This window comes from Dipodomys ordii, unplaced genomic scaffold (assembly GCF_000151885.1).
Source record: "Dipodomys ordii isolate 6190 unplaced genomic scaffold, Dord_2.0 Scaffold17, whole genome shotgun sequence".
In the NCBI taxonomy this organism is placed as follows: domain Eukaryota; kingdom Metazoa; phylum Chordata; class Mammalia; order Rodentia; family Heteromyidae; genus Dipodomys; species Dipodomys ordii.
In genome coordinates, this window is record NW_012267233.1 from 20,426,581 (window position 1) to 20,445,132 (window position 18,552).

The window sequence follows — 18,552 nt, forward strand, 5'->3', positions numbered from 1 at the left end:
TTGTAAAATCCACTTTGGTAAGCTGGTTCACTTTAACTTTATAATATTAAATGCACAAATAATTATCAAATATGTGGCTTCTTATTATTTATTGGTGCCAGTCCTAAGGCTTGAATTTAGAGCCTGAATGATGTCCGTAAGTTTCTTTTACTCAGAGTTGGCTCTCTATCACGTCAGCCACAGCTCCACTTCCAGACTTTTGGCAGTGTAGTGGAGATAAGTGTCTCACAGACTTTCCTGCCTGGGCTGGCTTTGAACCATGATCCTCAGATCTCAACCTCTTTAGTAGATAAGATTACAGATGTAAGCCACTGGCACCCAGCTCTTGTTTAAATATTTTATTCACACATGAAATCTGATGTACTGATCAAACTTTTGCATTTTTCTCTTTTTCTATTGCAACACCATTAAAAGTTCAAAACATTGATTTAAGGTGAGAATTACAGAAAGAAAAACATTTGTTTTTGCTTATTGACATCAGTAGTTGTAATCAAATTGGGTAATATTAACATACTTTCATAACAAATATCTGATCAGTCTGTAAGTCAGCTTAGTAAATGCATGACAAATTTTCTATTGGCAAATATAAGATTGAAAGTGTGTGCTAAACTTACACACTAATATATATATATATATATATATTATATACACACACATTATACACATTTGTGTACATATATGCATTATGCTTGTTATAAAATTATGTAATTACATTAATGTAATAATTGTATGGTTGATTTTGTAATTTGCACAAACATGTTGGTCTTGTTTAACTCAACAGTATCTTTGTAAAAAATATTGAGTGGGGAAAACTAAGGAAATAGAATAGGGTCTCTTTTGAGAAAAATCCATAACAAAAGACTCCTAAGAAAAGTCTCACTCTGTATGTACAAACCGATTTTGCTGGTAGAGCAGCAGAACATACTAATATTTTGTCAAAACAGCTTTATTTGTAAGCTGTTAGTTGATCTGCTGTACGTACTTTAGCATTGGGAAATTTTATTTGCTTTGGAATTTTTTCCAAACCCTAAAATTACCCATACATAAACCTTCAGATCCATACTATGATAGACATGAGTCATCTGTTGGCATTGAGTTGAAAATAAAGTACAATCTGGGAAACAACTAAAATGCACTTTCTCCCAACCTTTAAAGATTTATGTGCTCCTACATTCCGAAACCAAGCTATTGTACATATAGAATATAGGTCAGTTGCTTCTAGCCATGTAAACACATGCAGGTGCAGAGAAACGTTTGTGGGTATACTTTTGAGGGACATACACACCCACTCTGGTGACTCAATACACAACAAATCCATTCAGGTATTTCTGTAACATCTTCCACTTGATTTCCTGCTTTTTCTCTCTCACTAGAGTCTTCATGCTGAAATTTGCTTGCTCCTGTGAGAGATTCTATTTCAGTCCTCTAGTGCTAGAAATTTTAAACCAACTGTTCTCCAGGTTTAGTTTGTCCTTATGAAGTAGAAATGAACCAAAAAAAGTACTTTGGTGCTTCCAGCTGTTCAGATGAGCACCACTATGGTCTATTCTTTACATGCCTTCTCTTTACAACCTAAAAATAGTTTCCAATGTTTTCCTAAGAATATATAAACACGATTGTCCCATAGTAAGTCTATATGGTGGAAGGAGGTCAATCAGTGTGATCAGGACTAATAAAACAGGACCTGAACTTCTCATAGAGACTGAGAGATAGGGGGCAGAGGGCTTATCTTTATTTATTCATTTGTTTGTTTATTGTTGGTTGTGGGGTTTGAATGTAGGGTCTAGGCACTGACCCTGAGCTTTTTCCACTCAAGGCTAGTGTTTTACCACTATAAGCTATAACACCACCTTTGGGTTTCTAGTGGTTAGAGATAAACGTCTCATGGACTTTTCTGCCTGGGCCAGCTTTGAACCACGATTCTCAGATCTCAGCCTCCTGAGTAGCTAAGATTACAGGCATAAGCCACCAGCACCTGGCTGGTCCTATCTTTTTAATGAGCTTATATAGAAATACATACATGATTTGTAGATCCTTTAAAAAGATATTGCATGTTTGTAAAACTGGTAAAATGCTGGGGAAAATTTATCCTGTCAAATGAATATAGAAGACATTTCTATAGTTGCTAATTTTTTTAAAAATTTCCTAAAGCAGATGCTCTAAATGAAAGAAAGCTAAGATCCTATCATCAGGGAAAACACACTAAACTTATACTGAAGGGAAAAATAAAGGCAATTTGATCATAGGTAAGAGATATGCCACAAGAAAAACAAAACCATATTCAAGAGCAATGTAAATTTTCCTTTTCTTCATGATTTGGCTAGTTTCTTCTTTGGTGTTATGATCAAAAGTTACTTTCTAGTGAAAAATAAAACAAGCTTCTTGTGACTGAGCCTACAGACAGAAAAACAGGCACTTAGTGAAATTTCCTAATTCTTCTTCTCCTGTACACACACACAAGTCTGTAGTAGCTTTCAACTTTATGAAGGTTTCATTAAATAAGTTGTAGGAACAGAGATATTTTTCCATGCATTCCTGTGAGACATAACCTTGAGCGTGCAGTTTCATGTAGCATATACTACTTACAGAGGCCAGACCTGTTTAAAGTCTGCCTGTCTGCATCACAGTAGGCCCAAACACTTCCTCAACATGTGTTACCCTTTGCAACTGTTGTGAATCAGTCCTTGGGTATAACAGCACCATGTCAATGATGCTGCAATAAGCCTTCCTTTCAGATACTTCCCCTATGTGATAAGCTCATAGCTCATAAAGGAGTGCTTGAGAAATACTATAATTTACATATAGAAACAATATTCTACAGTGAGAATAAAATATGTGACATCTTTACTTGGAATTTGATGATTAAAGGATTATAACCATCTATTTTGATAAGCAATAATATTTTAAATATTATTTCCATCATTCTGTCACTCAAGCATTTTCCTTTCTACTTTCTGTTCTCTTTGACATCATCACCGCCTAGACATTCCTACCTAAGAACTGCAAATGTTTGAAGCAGTCTTCTGATTGCTCTCTTTGACTACAGTTATGTAAGCAGTTCAATCATCCTGAGGCCAAATTATTCAATTTCCATATCATTTTAATCAAACCTTAGGAGTCTCTATTATCCCCATATATTGGTCAGGCAGTGGAAACTACCATTCACATTCCCCCAAACCTCACTCTAATGTATTTCTCATCCCTGTCATATCTATATACTGTTAGCCATGTTTAGCTAGTTGACTTTTTGTTGAAATCAGCATTGATATTTAAATTTTTATCCTGACTAAGTCTCAAAGAATCAGCAATCCAATTAATAAATGGGCGAAGAAGCTAATAGAGACATCTCAAAGAAGAATTAAAAAGGGTCAATGGACACATGAAGAAATTCTCAACATCTCTAGCTATAAAAGAAATGCAAATATAAACAACACTGAGGTTCCATCTCACCTTAGTTAGAATGGCCATCATCAGAAATACAAACAACAACAGATGCTGGTGTGGATATGAAGAAAAAAAACCCTAGTACATTGTTGATGGGAATGTAAACTGATGCAACTGCTCCAGAAAGCAGTTTACAGATTCCTCAAAAAACTAAACATATCGATACTCTATAATCCAGTGATAACACTCTTGGGTATTTATTCAAAAGATTATAAATCAGGATAGATTAAAGCTACCTTCACAACTATATTTATCGCTTTACTATTCACCATAGCCAAGGTACGGAAGCAAAAGTTCTTCAATGGATGAATGGATTAAGAAAATGTGTTTATACACAATGGTATTTTACCCACACAATAGAAAGTATGGTATTACATCATTTGCAAAGAAATGTATGGACCTGGGAAAAATAAGGGAAGTAAGTCAGGCCCAGAGAGATAATCCACACATATTTTCTCTTATATGTAGAAGTTAGACCTAATTAACAAATATATAGGTAAATACAGCATCATATACACATATACACAATATACTAAATCAAAGTATTATATATTCAGGAAAGCATTCAATTGGTGTAACTCCTTAGAATACTTACAGTCGAACAAAATGAATTCTAGGAAGTTTGTACTTGAGATGTGTGCAGGGGAGGTCATTGGGAAGGAGGGCAGATGAACAAAGAGAGGAAGAGGAGGGAGAATGCAGTAAGAATATTCAATGCATATCCTAGGAAACCAGGAACAATGATGGGATGGGTAGGATTGGGTGCTGAGAAGCTGACATGTTGAATGGTGATGCCTTTGTACAACCACATAAAGATATAATTTTAAATAAATACTACAAAAAATTCCAATTCTGATATGTCAGACTTCTGACCTTTTATCATCTGTAACTGTAATTTCAATATCTTCTTACCTCTTTTTCAAAAATTTGTTATAAAGATTATGAATTATAGGAATATGAGCAGTAAAAGACAATTGCTATGTTGCTAAAACTTCCACACATTAAGCATTGAACTATATTCTTAGAACAATGGAAAAGTTTTATATACATGCTATTATTTAATTTGACCACAACCTCATAAGACAGGTAATTAGACCCACTACACAAATGAAGAAGCTAACCACAGATGTTAATACATTGTTTTCTTTTCACTTTTATGTTTATGCAGTTGTATTAATGGATTTCAATTCAACATGTCAGATTATGAGTACAGTGTATCTTGATCAATGTCACCCCTTCTAAAATTTTAAATCAAGTTGATGTTTAACCCTTTATATATCCTTCAGAAGCACAATGTTAATATAGGATGTATTATAAAATGACTATCACAACGAAATTAGGACATGCATCACCTCATACAGTTTTTACACTTTTGCTTTCTTTTTATAGAGACAATACTTAAGATCCAACCTTTCACCAACTTTCAAGTGTACAATTCAATATTTTGAAGTATAATCATCACGATGTACATTAAATCCACAGAACTCTTTCTTTTTTCTTTCTTTTTTTTTTTTGGTCCATCATGGGTCTTGAACTCTGGGTCTAGGTGCTGTCCCTCAGCTCTTCAGCTCAAGGCTAGCACTCTACCACTTAAGCCATAGCACCACTTTCCTGCCCTGGCTAGCTTTGAACTATGATCCTCAGATCTCAGCCTCCTGAGTAGCTAGGATTACAGGTGTGAGTCACGAGAGCCCAGCAGAACTTTATATTAAAAGTTAAACACTTAGAAGAGTTCATAACTGAGTTTGTCTTAAAGGACACAAATGGGCCAAAAATAAATTCATAATCAGAAGCAGTGTTTGGTTAAATCATTGATGATTCTTAAGAGAAGTTGTGTAATTTCTCAGATATTCTGAAAGGTTTATGAGTTCGAAAGAGCTCAGATTAATTGAGCTGCATTCTCAGTTTCTTAATTAGGAACAAAGGCCTTGGATGATTTATCCTGAGAGTCCATGACACTCATAGTTTCTGGTACACAGTAGAAAAATCAATTATATGATATGATAAACAGCTTAGCAATAGTTCAATAGTGATATAAATAGTTCCTTGAACATAGTAGAAAATAAGTCTTTTTAAAAAATACATTTTCAGACTCTAGTGGCTCACACCTATAATCCTAGCTACTTAGGAGACTGAGATCAAAGGCTTGTGGTTCAAAGCCAGCCCAGGCAGGAAAATCCATGAGACATTTCTCTAATTAACTACCTACCTCTTATGCCACAAAAAAAAAATGTTGTCATTGGAAATTCTCATCTCCAATTAGCTCCTCCCCTAAAAAAGAAATAAAAGCCAGAGTGGAGCTGTTGCTCAAATGACAGAAGATTCACCTTGAACAGAAAAGCTTAGGGAAAAGTACCCAGGTCCTGAATTCAGGCCACAATAACAAAACAATAAAAATAAAGTGTTACTTTGTGGCTGTTTGTCTAAAATTGTAGCACATAATACCAAGATTACTATACAAATAATCATTTTTGTTATTTAAATAATAGTAAACACATCAAATCAGTTCCTGAAAAGTGTATTTGTAATTTATTATGTAACCTCTCTTGGTTAAGAAGTCATTACCATTGACATCTTTTGCACTAATTGTATCAAGACAAATAGACCTCCTGAATAGCTTGACAAATCAACTGAGTTGTCCATAGGAAAGTGTAGCCCAGATAAACCACATATAAATAAATCACATGGCACATAAATGAAAACATTCTTAGAACCTTAACTGGGCTTAACAGGAAAGGAAACAAAACAATCTTGTTTCAGTCATGCAATTTAGTATATCCGATTTGGCTATTTTGTTGCTTTTGTTCTTGTTGACAAGACTTTTTCAAATTAAGAGAAGACATATTTAATTGACTAAGTACAAATTTCATAGCCAAACTGGAGTCCAAAAGAATAAAAAAAACTATTTTGGCCTTTATTAACCAAATATTATTCTGAGGTTTTCCCCTGTACCTGGCTAACATAGAACCAAAGTTGTTTTCTTGGTATTGAGTTATTTTAAGGTATTTATTTTTTTATCAGAAATCCTATAGGTTTGGTACATTTTAAAACATTTTTGCTAGTTTTGGAAGACCTATTAAGTGGGAGTTCCTTTCGCTCAGATTGTAAATGCTCAGTGTTTAATTGTGACTTATTGATGTGCACCAGTGGCAGGCTCAAACCTAACCACATTCCTACAACTCCACTCTTTTCAGCAAAACATCCTCAGTCCCTAAATGAAATGTTTTGAAGGACAATTTTATAAATCAAAACATATGTGCTCTGTTTCTTAATGGTAGCCATGCATCTTCCTTTTCTGCTATAAATTTTTCCTTTGTTCTAAGTCTTTTTATACTCAATTAAAAGTGAGAAACAATGGAAGTGATTAAAACTTTCTAAGTCAGCCAATAGACTGAATTGCACATTTATGTTATAGTTTGAGAGTGAAGTGTCCCCCAATGGTAGGTCCCCAGCTGGAGCTACTGTTTTAGGAGATTCTGATTCTCTCTCTCTCTCTCGCTCTCTCTCTCTCTCTCTCTCTTTCTCCTTTTTCCCCCTCCCTTCCTTCCTCCCCCCCATGTCTCTTTTTTTGTCTCTCTCCCTCTCCCCCTCTCTGTTGCCCTCATTCTCTCCTCTTGCTCTCTCTGTATCTCTGTTTCTCTCCTTTCCTGTCTGATCTGAGAGGAACAGCCTTTGCCCTATTCTGCTACTGCTATGATTCTCTGCCTGATCATGAGATGAGAATCAACAGAGCCAAGGACCATGAACCAAAATAAGCATTTTGTCACAGCCACAGGCAGTCTTGACTGATATACCCCACAAAATTTAAATGTTAAAGCCCTACTCTCTGACATCCTAGAGAGGTATTGGGGAGGGGAGTAGGTGAAGCAATTAGAGCTAGATGAACCCATAAAGGGCCCCTTTGATGAGATGAAATGAATGTCCTTACTTGAGACACTAGAGAGCCCTCTGGCCATGGAGGGAGGACAGACAGAGAGAGAAGGAGGAATCAGCAGGATGTAAGCCAGGAAGAGAATCCTCTCCATGAAACCAACCCTGCTGACATCCTGTTCTCAGATTACACTCTCCTGAGTTTTAAGAAAAGATATTCCTTGGACGTGGTGTTGTGGCTCAATGTGTTGAGTACTAGCCTTGAACAAAAAAGCTCAAGGACAGTGCCTAGGTAGAGTTCAAGCCCATGAACAACAACAAAAAAGATATTTTTGTTTCTTAAAGCCAAGTGTTTCGTGGTATTTTCTTATAGCCCTCCAGGCATACTAAAAAGGGAAAAAGTTTTAAATTAAACTTGGTATTAATTCAATGGAGTGCAGAAATACTATTATAGATGTCTAGAACTAATTCTTGTAGAAAAGCTCTATTGTTTGAACAGGTGGCTTGACCTAGCAGCACTCATATCCTGGCATGCACACATGTACATTCCAGAAGCCTTGAAAAGATGTTTATGGCTGAGAAAAAAAAAAAAAAACCAGTGAAGAAACCCATTTTCCCACATTAAGTTCTAGCTGGCAGGCCTTAAAAAATGTCTGCCACTTACTCTGTCACTTTGGTCAATTCTTGTAAATTCAAGCCTCATTTCCTTATCTGTAAAATAGTGATCACAATGTAACCTAAATCATATGGTAAGGAAAAGAAAAGCAAATATAGTTAAAGCATCTAGTACTCTACTCAGCACATAGGACTATTTGATGCCTAATCTTGTTTCTTTTATCACAACACATCATTTTTTTTAGTTTTCAATCCTTTTGGTGTATAGTAATAGTACTTTATACAACAAAACATTTCAAAGTTCTGAACATAAGTTTATGTAAATAAGGTTTATTGTCAAATAAAACTCAATAAAATTTAGCTGGTACATGTAAATAGTACTCTAAATTGTAATAGTATTTACGTTCCTTTGCACCAATTGTAAGCAACTAATAAATGGCTCTAATAATAAACACTACCCATAGTAAACTATGTCTAACCCATATGTCTAACATTGTCTAAGCTATCTTTAACATTAGCCATAATAAACTTTGGCTAAGCCAGCTGGAGACAAGTATCTAGAAGAAAAGCCAATGTTCGTTCTGAAGCTTGAGGTAGAAATATCAGAGATGTGTGAAAATCTACCCAAGACCAACTTCTCTCAGTTTCTATTTTGCAGAAAAAGTTTGTGCCATGTTCTTATCTGGACCTGGAAAAGCAAGATGCAAATTCCAATAGATTTCTTGACTGGGAAAGTTCCACCATCATCAAAGTATTACTGGTGAAAGGAAAAATAAGAAAAACACAAGCAATGATGTGTTCAATACAAATTCAATGCCATTCTGTTTCTTTATTGGTGCTCAGTAATGCTGAAATTACTTACTTCTCTTTTTTTTTGTTCCCTTCTCATATTACTCTACCCAACTTCTCTTGTTTTCAGGGAGTAGTAGCAACGATATCATGGATCCCAATACCACATGATGTAAGATTCTCCCTTAGAAAATTTCAGTCATGGTCTTTCCTTATGAGTCAGAGTTATTGCTAAATCTGTTTATGTAGAGGCCATCCCAGATTAGACAGGATTACTCTAAATATGCTCTGCTGGATTTCTATTGAATAAGTTGTATTATTCACATTTCTTTCCTTATTACTAATTCTAAGCAATTGGAATGGAATACAGTGATATAGGATCTGATATTAATGATATATTGGTACAAAAAATTGCCACAAATTTAGCAACTTGAAATCATAAACATTTATCTTCTCATAGTTTTGAAGGACAAGAATATAAGGGCTAAAATAGAAGGGTCTAGCTCACAGTATTTCATGGTTCAACGTCCAGTTGGTTTGTACTCACCACGAGGCCAACTTCACTGTCCTGGCTGTTATCATCTTCTCCTTATGTCCTCTCTAAGGAAGTGTTTGTGTAACATGACAGCTTGTTTCTCCAAATGAGTGAAAAGGAAGACATTGGAAAATGGAGAAGGAGGAAAGGGAGAAAGAGACAGTTGGAGAGAAGAGAATGGAACTTAAAGTCTTGGGTGAACTTTATGACTTCATCTTGAAAGTCAAAGGATATCACTTTATTTTGCAATAGCAATCCCTTCAACCTTGATTCAATGTAACCATTAAGAACGGGTTAGGAATCATGGAGATCATCTGCAGAATAGCTGACACACATTAGTTTATCTTTTCCAGCTATATGCTTTGTCTTAGAGAAATAAAAATTAAGAAAAGCAGCCTATTCTATCCAATAAGTAGACAATGGAAAAAATTCTACCGAAGAAACATTTGGTGGTGATATTTGAATTGTAATTATAGGCATGGATTTCAACATATTAAATTTAAATACTTAAAAGTTTGAATCTCTTCCAGTCTCTGATCATGTAATATACAAGTAAATATTAAGAGCAGGAGAAATTTTGAAGGAATGAAAGGATGTGTTATAATCATTGTTTATAAAGAACAATATGTAGAGAAGATGGCTGTGTTTTGTTTTTAAATATTAATAAAATTTTATGAAAATGACATGGACAAGCTAGAAGGTACATCATAGGAAAGATACTGACTTTATGCAACTTTCAGAAAGCAGAGTGTAAAATGATACCTATCTAAGGGGTGACTGATCAAGATTCATTGTATTCATACTGTTTTGTTGAATGGCAATTCCCTGTACAACTATTTAAAGATAATTTTTAAATACAATGGCAAAGGCAATGGTATCTATTTTACAAAGCTCAAACACAAGAAAAGTATTGTTCATTGAAACAAGGATATAGAAATTATAAGAAGTAAATACAGCATGAGAAATTTAAAAGTGAAGTTGTTGACTACCTCTGAGGGAGTAGGGGCCTGAAAAAAAATAGATTCAATGAATGGTGCTAGAGTCCTATAATGCACTAGGTTTATAGGATTGAAAATGCCAGAACTCCAACAATTTTTATGTCAGAAAAGCTACATAACCATTATTTAACAACATTCAGTATATGTCAGCAGAAAAAAGGATGTATGAAAATGCATGGAAGGGTAAAGTAATTTAGCTTAAAATATAGACATAATTACAAGAAGGAAATGAAAATTAATGCATTATCGTTTATAATGTACAGTTCAGTATTCTTCAATAGCACTGGAGAATACAAAGGAAAAGAGATTAGAGATATGATTGAAAGCCACTAACACAAAACTCAAAATCTTGAAAAGGAAGCAAGTATGTTTCCATACTAAGAACCAGAAGACTAATTTTCTCCCTTGTGGCCTGACTGTTAATAAGATCATGGTATATTTCAACCAAGAATCTAAAATAATGTGAATTAATGGTAAACTGCAGGAACAGTTATTATTTTCATCATTGGGAAAAAGGTTCTAGTGGTACATTTTAATTACCTAAGACTCATCATATTCCATCAGAGTGATACTATATTGACCAACTTACCCTTTTTAGACTATTATGAATCTACAAGAAGTTTTTAATTATATTATTATCAATCATCTGAAGAATGGTAATTAGTTGAAGGCCTTGGCCAGTGTTTTTGATTAAAAGTGCTGTGGCATGCTCGACAGGTCATAAACTCATATCCCAATTCTATTTTGTTCCTTCTAAAGCCTTACTTTCTTCTTTAGACCAGAATGGCTCTACCCTTGAAAATGGTACTTAGGGAAAAATCTGAATAACTGGTAACAGAAATATGAAATAAAATGTTTTTGGCTGTTGAAACATATTTGCTATTAGATCTGTTTTATTCTTTTCTTACTGTATTTTTTTTACTAGGCAAAAAGGAAATAAAAGCAAAGGAAGAAGGATGAAAAGAGGGAGGGAAGGAGGCAAAGGAGGGAGGAAAGAAGGGAGATGAGGAAGAAATTCTTATGACCAAGATTTGTGAGATATGAAATGATTCCTTTATATTATTTTGACCACAAGTATATTTTTATCATCCACATTTTCTTCATATTCACTATTAAAATCCTCCAATTTTCGTGTGTGTGTGTTTGTGTGTGTGCGTGCGCACACACACGCCCACCTGCATGTGTAGTACTGGGTATTGAACTCAGGACCACATACTTGCCAGGTAAATGTTCTCTATGTGAGCCATGCCTCAGCTTCTTTTTGCATCGATTATTTTTAAGGCGCAGTTTCACTTATGCCCAGTCTTCCTGGACTGTGATTCTCTTACTTGTGCTTGCCTGTGCCCCTGGGCAGGACAGGCATTTAGTACTGTATCCAGCCTTTGTGATTCCCCCGAAGATAGGAAAACAGGCAAGTGCTACTGTTTGTCAATACCAGAATTACCTATTAGCCTTCAGGTCATGACTATCTATGCCTTCATTATTTTATCTCCTGGTTCAATGCTGTTGACTTTAATATTACATTAATACTAGATGGCCTCAATAGACATGCACATAATTTTTCTACTGTTGTGGCTTCTCAGTTACTGTATTTCCTCCAAGGATTTTGTATTCTATCCTAACTCAGTTCTTCCTATACATATACTCTTGACCTTACTCTTACAAATCTGAATTATCATTAGAAATCTCATGTTACCATAATCACCCCCACTGTTCATCTTTCCACCTTGTCTTGGAAGCACCATGAATCCAAGTTTTCTATAACTATCCATGAATTGAAGAGTGGACCTTAAAGTATTTTATTGTTTGTCTTTGTCATAGCCTTCTGCATTCTATAAGTATTGCCTTTTCTCCTTTCACAGCACAAACCATCATGATAAACCAAAAATATACAGTCCTTACATATAGCTACAGTGTATCTTCCTCTCTACTTTTCATATTCAATGGGATATACCAACATCTCATTGAAAGCAACTCTTCTAGGGGCTTTATACCTGCTTTAACATAATGGAATGAGGCTTGATGAGAAAAATACACCCACATAATGAAACAAGTTTCCTTAATTTCATTATCATGAATTTAATCATTCTGTATTTTCCAGTGTCCCCAAGTTTATTTTCTTCCAGCTGAAAGAAAACACAAAAAACTCATATTTTTTCTCTCTTTATATTTTCCTCTACAAATATTCTCTAAGTTGATAAGTCACTTCATCTCTTCATCTTCACTAAGCAAATTAAAGAATTCAAAAGAAATTTCCTACCGCTACTTGTGTCAATCTACAGTTTCATTCTTTCTCTCTCTTACTCTCTCATTTTCCATGATTGATTATACATGCTTTTGAGGACAGCTTATCAACCCAAAAGGTATAATTTTACCCAATCTCCCACCTTCGTATATCAAACTAGACTTACCATTTCAACTGAATATTTTTAAATCATCTGTTACATGACAATTAAAGCCTGTGCTTCTAGTAATATCCCCTACCTTTGTCCCCTTCTCTCTGCCACATATGGACATAGGAATAGCAACTTACAGCTCTTCCTACGGTTTTCTCTATCTTAGTGAATGTACTGGATATAAGTTCAATTTTTCAGTTGCATGGACAAAATACTGGGTGTTATCACTGACATTTTCTTTTACTGTTTAATTCTGTGCATTTTTGTTCCTTATGAAGCTCCCTGTTCTCCCTTCAGTGTATCAAGAATCTTACCATACTCTGTGATGATCCCAGCCCAGCAGCATGTGTGCCTACCTTATTTTACTAACTTCATTTCTTAAATCAAACTGCATTTCTTCCTCTGGCTGTTGATTCTCAAGAGTAATTGCCAGAGTAATTTTGTTAACATGAAAATCACATTACAGCTTTCTCTCCTAAAAACATTCATTGTTCTCTACTTTAGTCAGACTAGAGGCCAAAACCATTACTGAACTATCATAAATGTTGTAACCCTGACTTCCCCTTTGACTTCAGCATTTTCCTTTGGTGTATCTCCTCATCATTTTTCAATTTATAATATACTTTACTTTTATTTTTTGCCACCTACTTCTCCAGTATCCAACCTTACAATAAATACTATAAAGGCATTTTTTTTGTTTATGTTGTTTTTGGGGGGAGAGAGGAAGGTTCTATTTTGTTCATTTTGTTGTCAGAGCCTACGTATTAGGTATGATTAAATCTTTGCTGAGTAAATGAGTCGCTTAATGAATAAAGCTATTTTTTACTTAGCAATATTATATAATCTCTAGAGAATGGTAATTGTATTACAGCTGTGTACTTTCCTATAGTGACTTTTTAGAAACAATGAATCCTGGAATCCAACTGAGAAGTGTGAATCCAGCCCTGCCTCACCCTGTAGCTTTCAAGTGTTACAGGGCATCTCCAGACCTTGTATTCCATTTTTAAAGTCCAACACTCATATCTCCATTTTTAAGCGGAGATAATAGTCAATTAACTCTATTGACCATTGTAAAACTTAGATTAGAAGCCAGGCACTGGTGGCTCATGCCTGTAATCACAGCTGCTCAGGAGGCTGAGATCTGAGGATCTCAGTTCAAAGACAGCCCTGGCAGGAAAGTTAGTAAGACTCTTATCTCCCATTAGCCACCAGAAAACTGGGTGTGACACTGTGGCTCAAGTGGTAGAGCGTTTGCCTTGAGCTGAAGAGCTCAGGGTCAGCACCCAGATCCATATTTCAAGTCCCATGGCAAACAAAAAAAAATTTAGATTAGGAAATGCAGGTAAAAATGTTCAAAGTTCCCACAAGTAAACTTTCAATAGAGATAGTTAATGCTTTATTATCATAGTTAATGAGTATTGTGCTTTTCTTTTGTATTTTGAACCTCACTTGTAATTGTATTAGAAGATAAGCTCTTTGAGGTTGAAAATGGTCATATTTATCTCTTTTTAAAATCTAAAAAATTATTTCACAGCAATATCTAATCTATATTACTTCTTCCACAATCAGGTTGTCTCTAAAACTATTACAAGGGCTGATTTCCTATGTGATGTTATATAGAAAACTGGCCCCATCATCTCATCCATTCTTTGGTGACAAACTCCCAAGGGGAAAACGGTGGGATTATTTAGCTGGTATTGTGTTCATAAACTAGTACATTGAAGGGAATTACCACAGTGCCTTATAGAAATGGCTAATAAGAGGGTTTCTTACAAAGGCTGTACGTTGAAATTATTTACCTTTACGGCAAGTCATTCATTAAAACCTTTGCACTTGATCTCCAATTGTGTTAAAATTTACACTTAATAATCAACTATGATGATTCAGGAGTGGAAAGCATATAGAAGATTTTGTTAGGATTATCTTTGCATTGATTATAATTGGTTTTTATTGAGTTGACACTAAAATTTCAGTTCCTAAGACTGCTAGTTGACAGCCTTTATTTTATAGTACTATTTCTTCCTACATCATCCACAAGTAAAACAGTTCTCACAGTCATAATAACTGAGTTCCAATTGCTACTTTATTAATGGAGGATGTGCTGTCTTTGACAAGAATATGTTTTGTGCCTTAATGCATTTACCTATTTTTTTAAAAAAGTAGGAATTGTGTCTTCCATATGGTTTTCATTTTTAACTGATTTGTTAGGATTACGTTAAATGTAAAGGTTATAAAGTAAGATGTTTATATAAACATTGTACATGATGTTTAACTTTTTGAGATTTACTTTAAAACTGGAAGGATATTTTAAGCCAGCATTACTAGTTTCCAACATTGTTGCTCGTTTATTCTTTGTTGTTCCACTTTATGAACTTATACAATGTCTTCATCACCCCCTTTTTCCCATATCAACTTTGTTTTGTTGGTTGTGGGGCCTGAACTCTGGGCCTGGGTGCTGTCCCTCAGCTCTTCAGCTCAAGGATAGTGCTCTACCACTTGAGCCATAGTGTCATTTCCAGCTTTTTCTGCTTACGGGGTGCTAAGGAATCAAATACAGGGCCTCATGCATGTGAGGCAAGCACTCTACATAGACACTGAGCCACCTTCCCAGCCCCCCCATATCAACATTTTAAAGAATTTTACTGGATTGTGCCAGTAGGAAAGCCAATGATAAAATCATATGGATAATTAAAGCTTCTCTCATTTTTAATTGGGTGATAATTTAGTAGTACTAAACTATTCTCTTTCTCTGCCCTTGGATATTACTTACATGAACCTTAACTTCTTGTTTTTTTTTTTTTTCATTTGTTCAGGAAATGACTTGTTTCTTGTAGCAGTTCATGAACTAGGACATGCTCTGGGACTGGAGCATTCCAATGACCCTACTGCTATCATGGCTCCATTTTATCAGTATATGGAAACAGACAACTTCAAACTTCCTAATGATGACTTGCAAGGCATCCAGAAGATATATGGTAGGTTTCTGTCTAGCTAATCCAACAGTCAAATATAGACTTTCTGCCATTTTCTTGTTTGAGAAATACTCTACATACACAAGATAAAGAAACATTGTTTGGCCTGCTGCACTATTTTTTCTGTTGATTTAATTTTGTTGACAGCTACCTGAGATATATGTAATAAGGAAAAGTCTTAAATACTGTTTTTGTGTATGTGTTTTTTAAAATTGAGATTAGTTGAAAGTTTCAATAATGCTAAGTTCTACTGAATTTTTGCTTTTGCAGTTAAAAAAATGGAATGAGTACCATCAAAAACAGTAAGAAATGCAAGACTTTTATATAAGGTACTGAGCCTGGTGCTAACTGACAGATTGAATAACAGTTTCTGCAGCTTGGTGCTAGTTCTCACTTTTGGTACTTTTAAAGGTCCAGTTGTGCTCAAAAGCATAATAATTACTAATTCACTCAAAGTGACTAGCAATGGAATGAAAGATAACACATGGCTTAATATATGAGCACATAGCACAAAATAAATTTTTAGTATGCTAATAGCATTTGTATTTATTGGATTCAGTTAGGAGATGCAAATTTAAAATAAGCAGGGATACTATTATGCATATTTACTATAATCCCAACTCCCTCAATACAACCATTGACCTTTATAAAGACATTTATTTCACATCTAATTGTTAAGAATGTGACATTTATAATTTACATATAGCAAGTAAATTAATGAAGTGAAGCTTTGATTTTTGCAATACAAAGACAACTGTGTGCTATCTGTATGTTAATCTCAAGTGTCCAGAAGATGTTATTTGCATTTTTAAACAGTGTAGTTTAAGTTCACTAATTTGTTTTGCATTCATTAGTTTTTCAGTTTTAATATCTCAGTCATTAGCATTCTCTTAGAATTAAAATAATTTAGGAACAAAATACGTCAACTTTTGTGCTGCTCTACGTCAACTTTTGTGCTGCTCTTCATTTTGTCAGGACGGTGAAAAAAAGCTATGTCTCCAATTCAAAACTGAAACAGCTCAGGTATTGAATTGGACTATCCCCTGCTTTAGTGTATTTCAACAGAAATTACTCTTGAATGGTTATCTAGAAGCAGTGTCTTTCTCATGACCTCATGAATTAGTTCTCTAACGATCTGGAAAACAATCTTTTTCCCTTTCTAAATACTCAACAGCTCTATATTTCAGTTTTTTAAATATACATCCATTAAGAAATAATGCAGAACATACATATCATGTTGCATGCCTAAACATTAGCTTCTTTTTAGGAGTACTTCACATTAATATTTTACTAGTGGTATTTTAATCAATAGGTATTTTAGATTTCATATTTAAATAAAACAGTCAACCAGCAATTTGCCAAAACATTTCATTAGAAAAAAAAGCAGTGAAATCAGTGAAAGTTTATAAAATATAGTTAAAGACATATGGCAGAATAATGTTTGATGAGTTCATGTTCATCTTCAGGAACTATTTGCATAAAATCATTATCGCAATCCAAGATGATCTTGGGTAGGGCTTACATGCCTGACTTCAGTACTCATTTTCATTTATTATTCCTATACCACCTAGTTCCAAAGACTTAAAGACAGCTTTCCTAAAAGGACTGTGATAAACCTATAAATTAAAATCATTTACATTAACTAACAAGCACTAATTTCTCATATCCAGGATCCAGAATGGTAAGGACAATCTCAGATAGAGTTGGTCATGGTTGGGTAGGTTAAAGTGGCTTATTTTATCATAAAACATGATTGTAAAGGCCTCTTAGCAAGCTTAGTAGTCTGTGCCTTCTGCTGACAAGTGATAGTTCTCTGTAGCATATTTTCCAACACTATTCCAAGTTTTAAGTAAGTCAAGCACTCTTCTCTTATTTTCAAAAGGTCCTCCTGACAAGATCCCTCCACCTACAAGACCTCTACCAACAGTGCCCCCACACCGCTCTATTCCTCCTGCTGACCCAAGGAAAAACGACAGGCCCAAACCTCCTAGGCCTCCCACGGGAAGACCTTCCTATCCAGGAGCCAAACCCAACATCTGTGATGGGAACTTTAACACTCTAGCTATTCTTCGCCGTGAGATGTTTGTTTTCAAGGTAGGAGGCTATGACTACTTTGCTTTCTTTTCTTTTGAAACAGTGGATCAAGTACCTAATGTCACTTAGAAAACATGTTCTCATTCATTCTAAAACAACTTTCCCAGCCCTCTTACAGCTAGGAGATTTTATTTATTTATTTAAATAAAAAACATCCTTAAAAAAATGAATGCACAAATGGGCTTAAATATCTATCAGAGGATTGCTATAACATTCTATTTTGGGATATGTACTTATGTCAGCAGAAGCAAAAATGCCTGGAAATGTGAGAATGAAAAACAAAAAAACAAACAAAAAATCCCAAAAAACAAAAAACACTGCTAGTTGTGAGGAGATGAAATGGCATCATTTAAATCCTGAATGCAGATTAATTGGGATGTTGTGTTTGGGAGACTAGGCACTTCCAGGCACATTGTGACTATTTTATCTCTGACTTACATATCTTTGTAAGATCCTATGATTTCACTTCACATTATTGCATTGTTTAGAAGTATTATTGATCAATTTGTTTGTAATCAAGTGGTAACCATTTGAGTTAAATCTCCTCTAGGAATATTATAATTTTGACTATATATACATGGCTCTTTTCAATAGCAATTATGATCTATCTAATTTACATTATTTTTTAAACATTGGAAAGGAAAATTAATTTTACATTTATTAATGATACCTCTCAATTTTACAGTACTGGACACTATATCTAAATTACAGAATATTACAGTGTGAACATACTGAAACATATTTTTTTCACTCAGTATTTGTAAACTGAGGTTAAGGACTGAAGAAGAATACAAATTTTCAACCATGTCACTCAAGTATGTACATAGCCACATTTTCCC

At 34.7% G+C, this 18,552-nt stretch overlaps 1 protein-coding gene across 1 annotated transcript in view; it reads left to right on the forward strand.

The window, feature by feature from the left end:
* The window catches only part of Mmp16 (matrix metallopeptidase 16 (membrane-inserted)), a 237,040-nt gene that overhangs the window by 150,504 nt on the left and 67,984 nt on the right, over window positions 1-18,552 (forward strand). Inside the window, exons 5-6 of the mRNA XM_013012442.1 lie at window positions 15,461-15,622; window positions 17,502-17,713. Of these exons, the coding sequence (XP_012867896.1) occupies window positions 15,461-15,622; window positions 17,502-17,713 (374 nt within the window). The remainder of the gene's footprint in view (window positions 1-15,460; window positions 15,623-17,501; window positions 17,714-18,552) is intronic.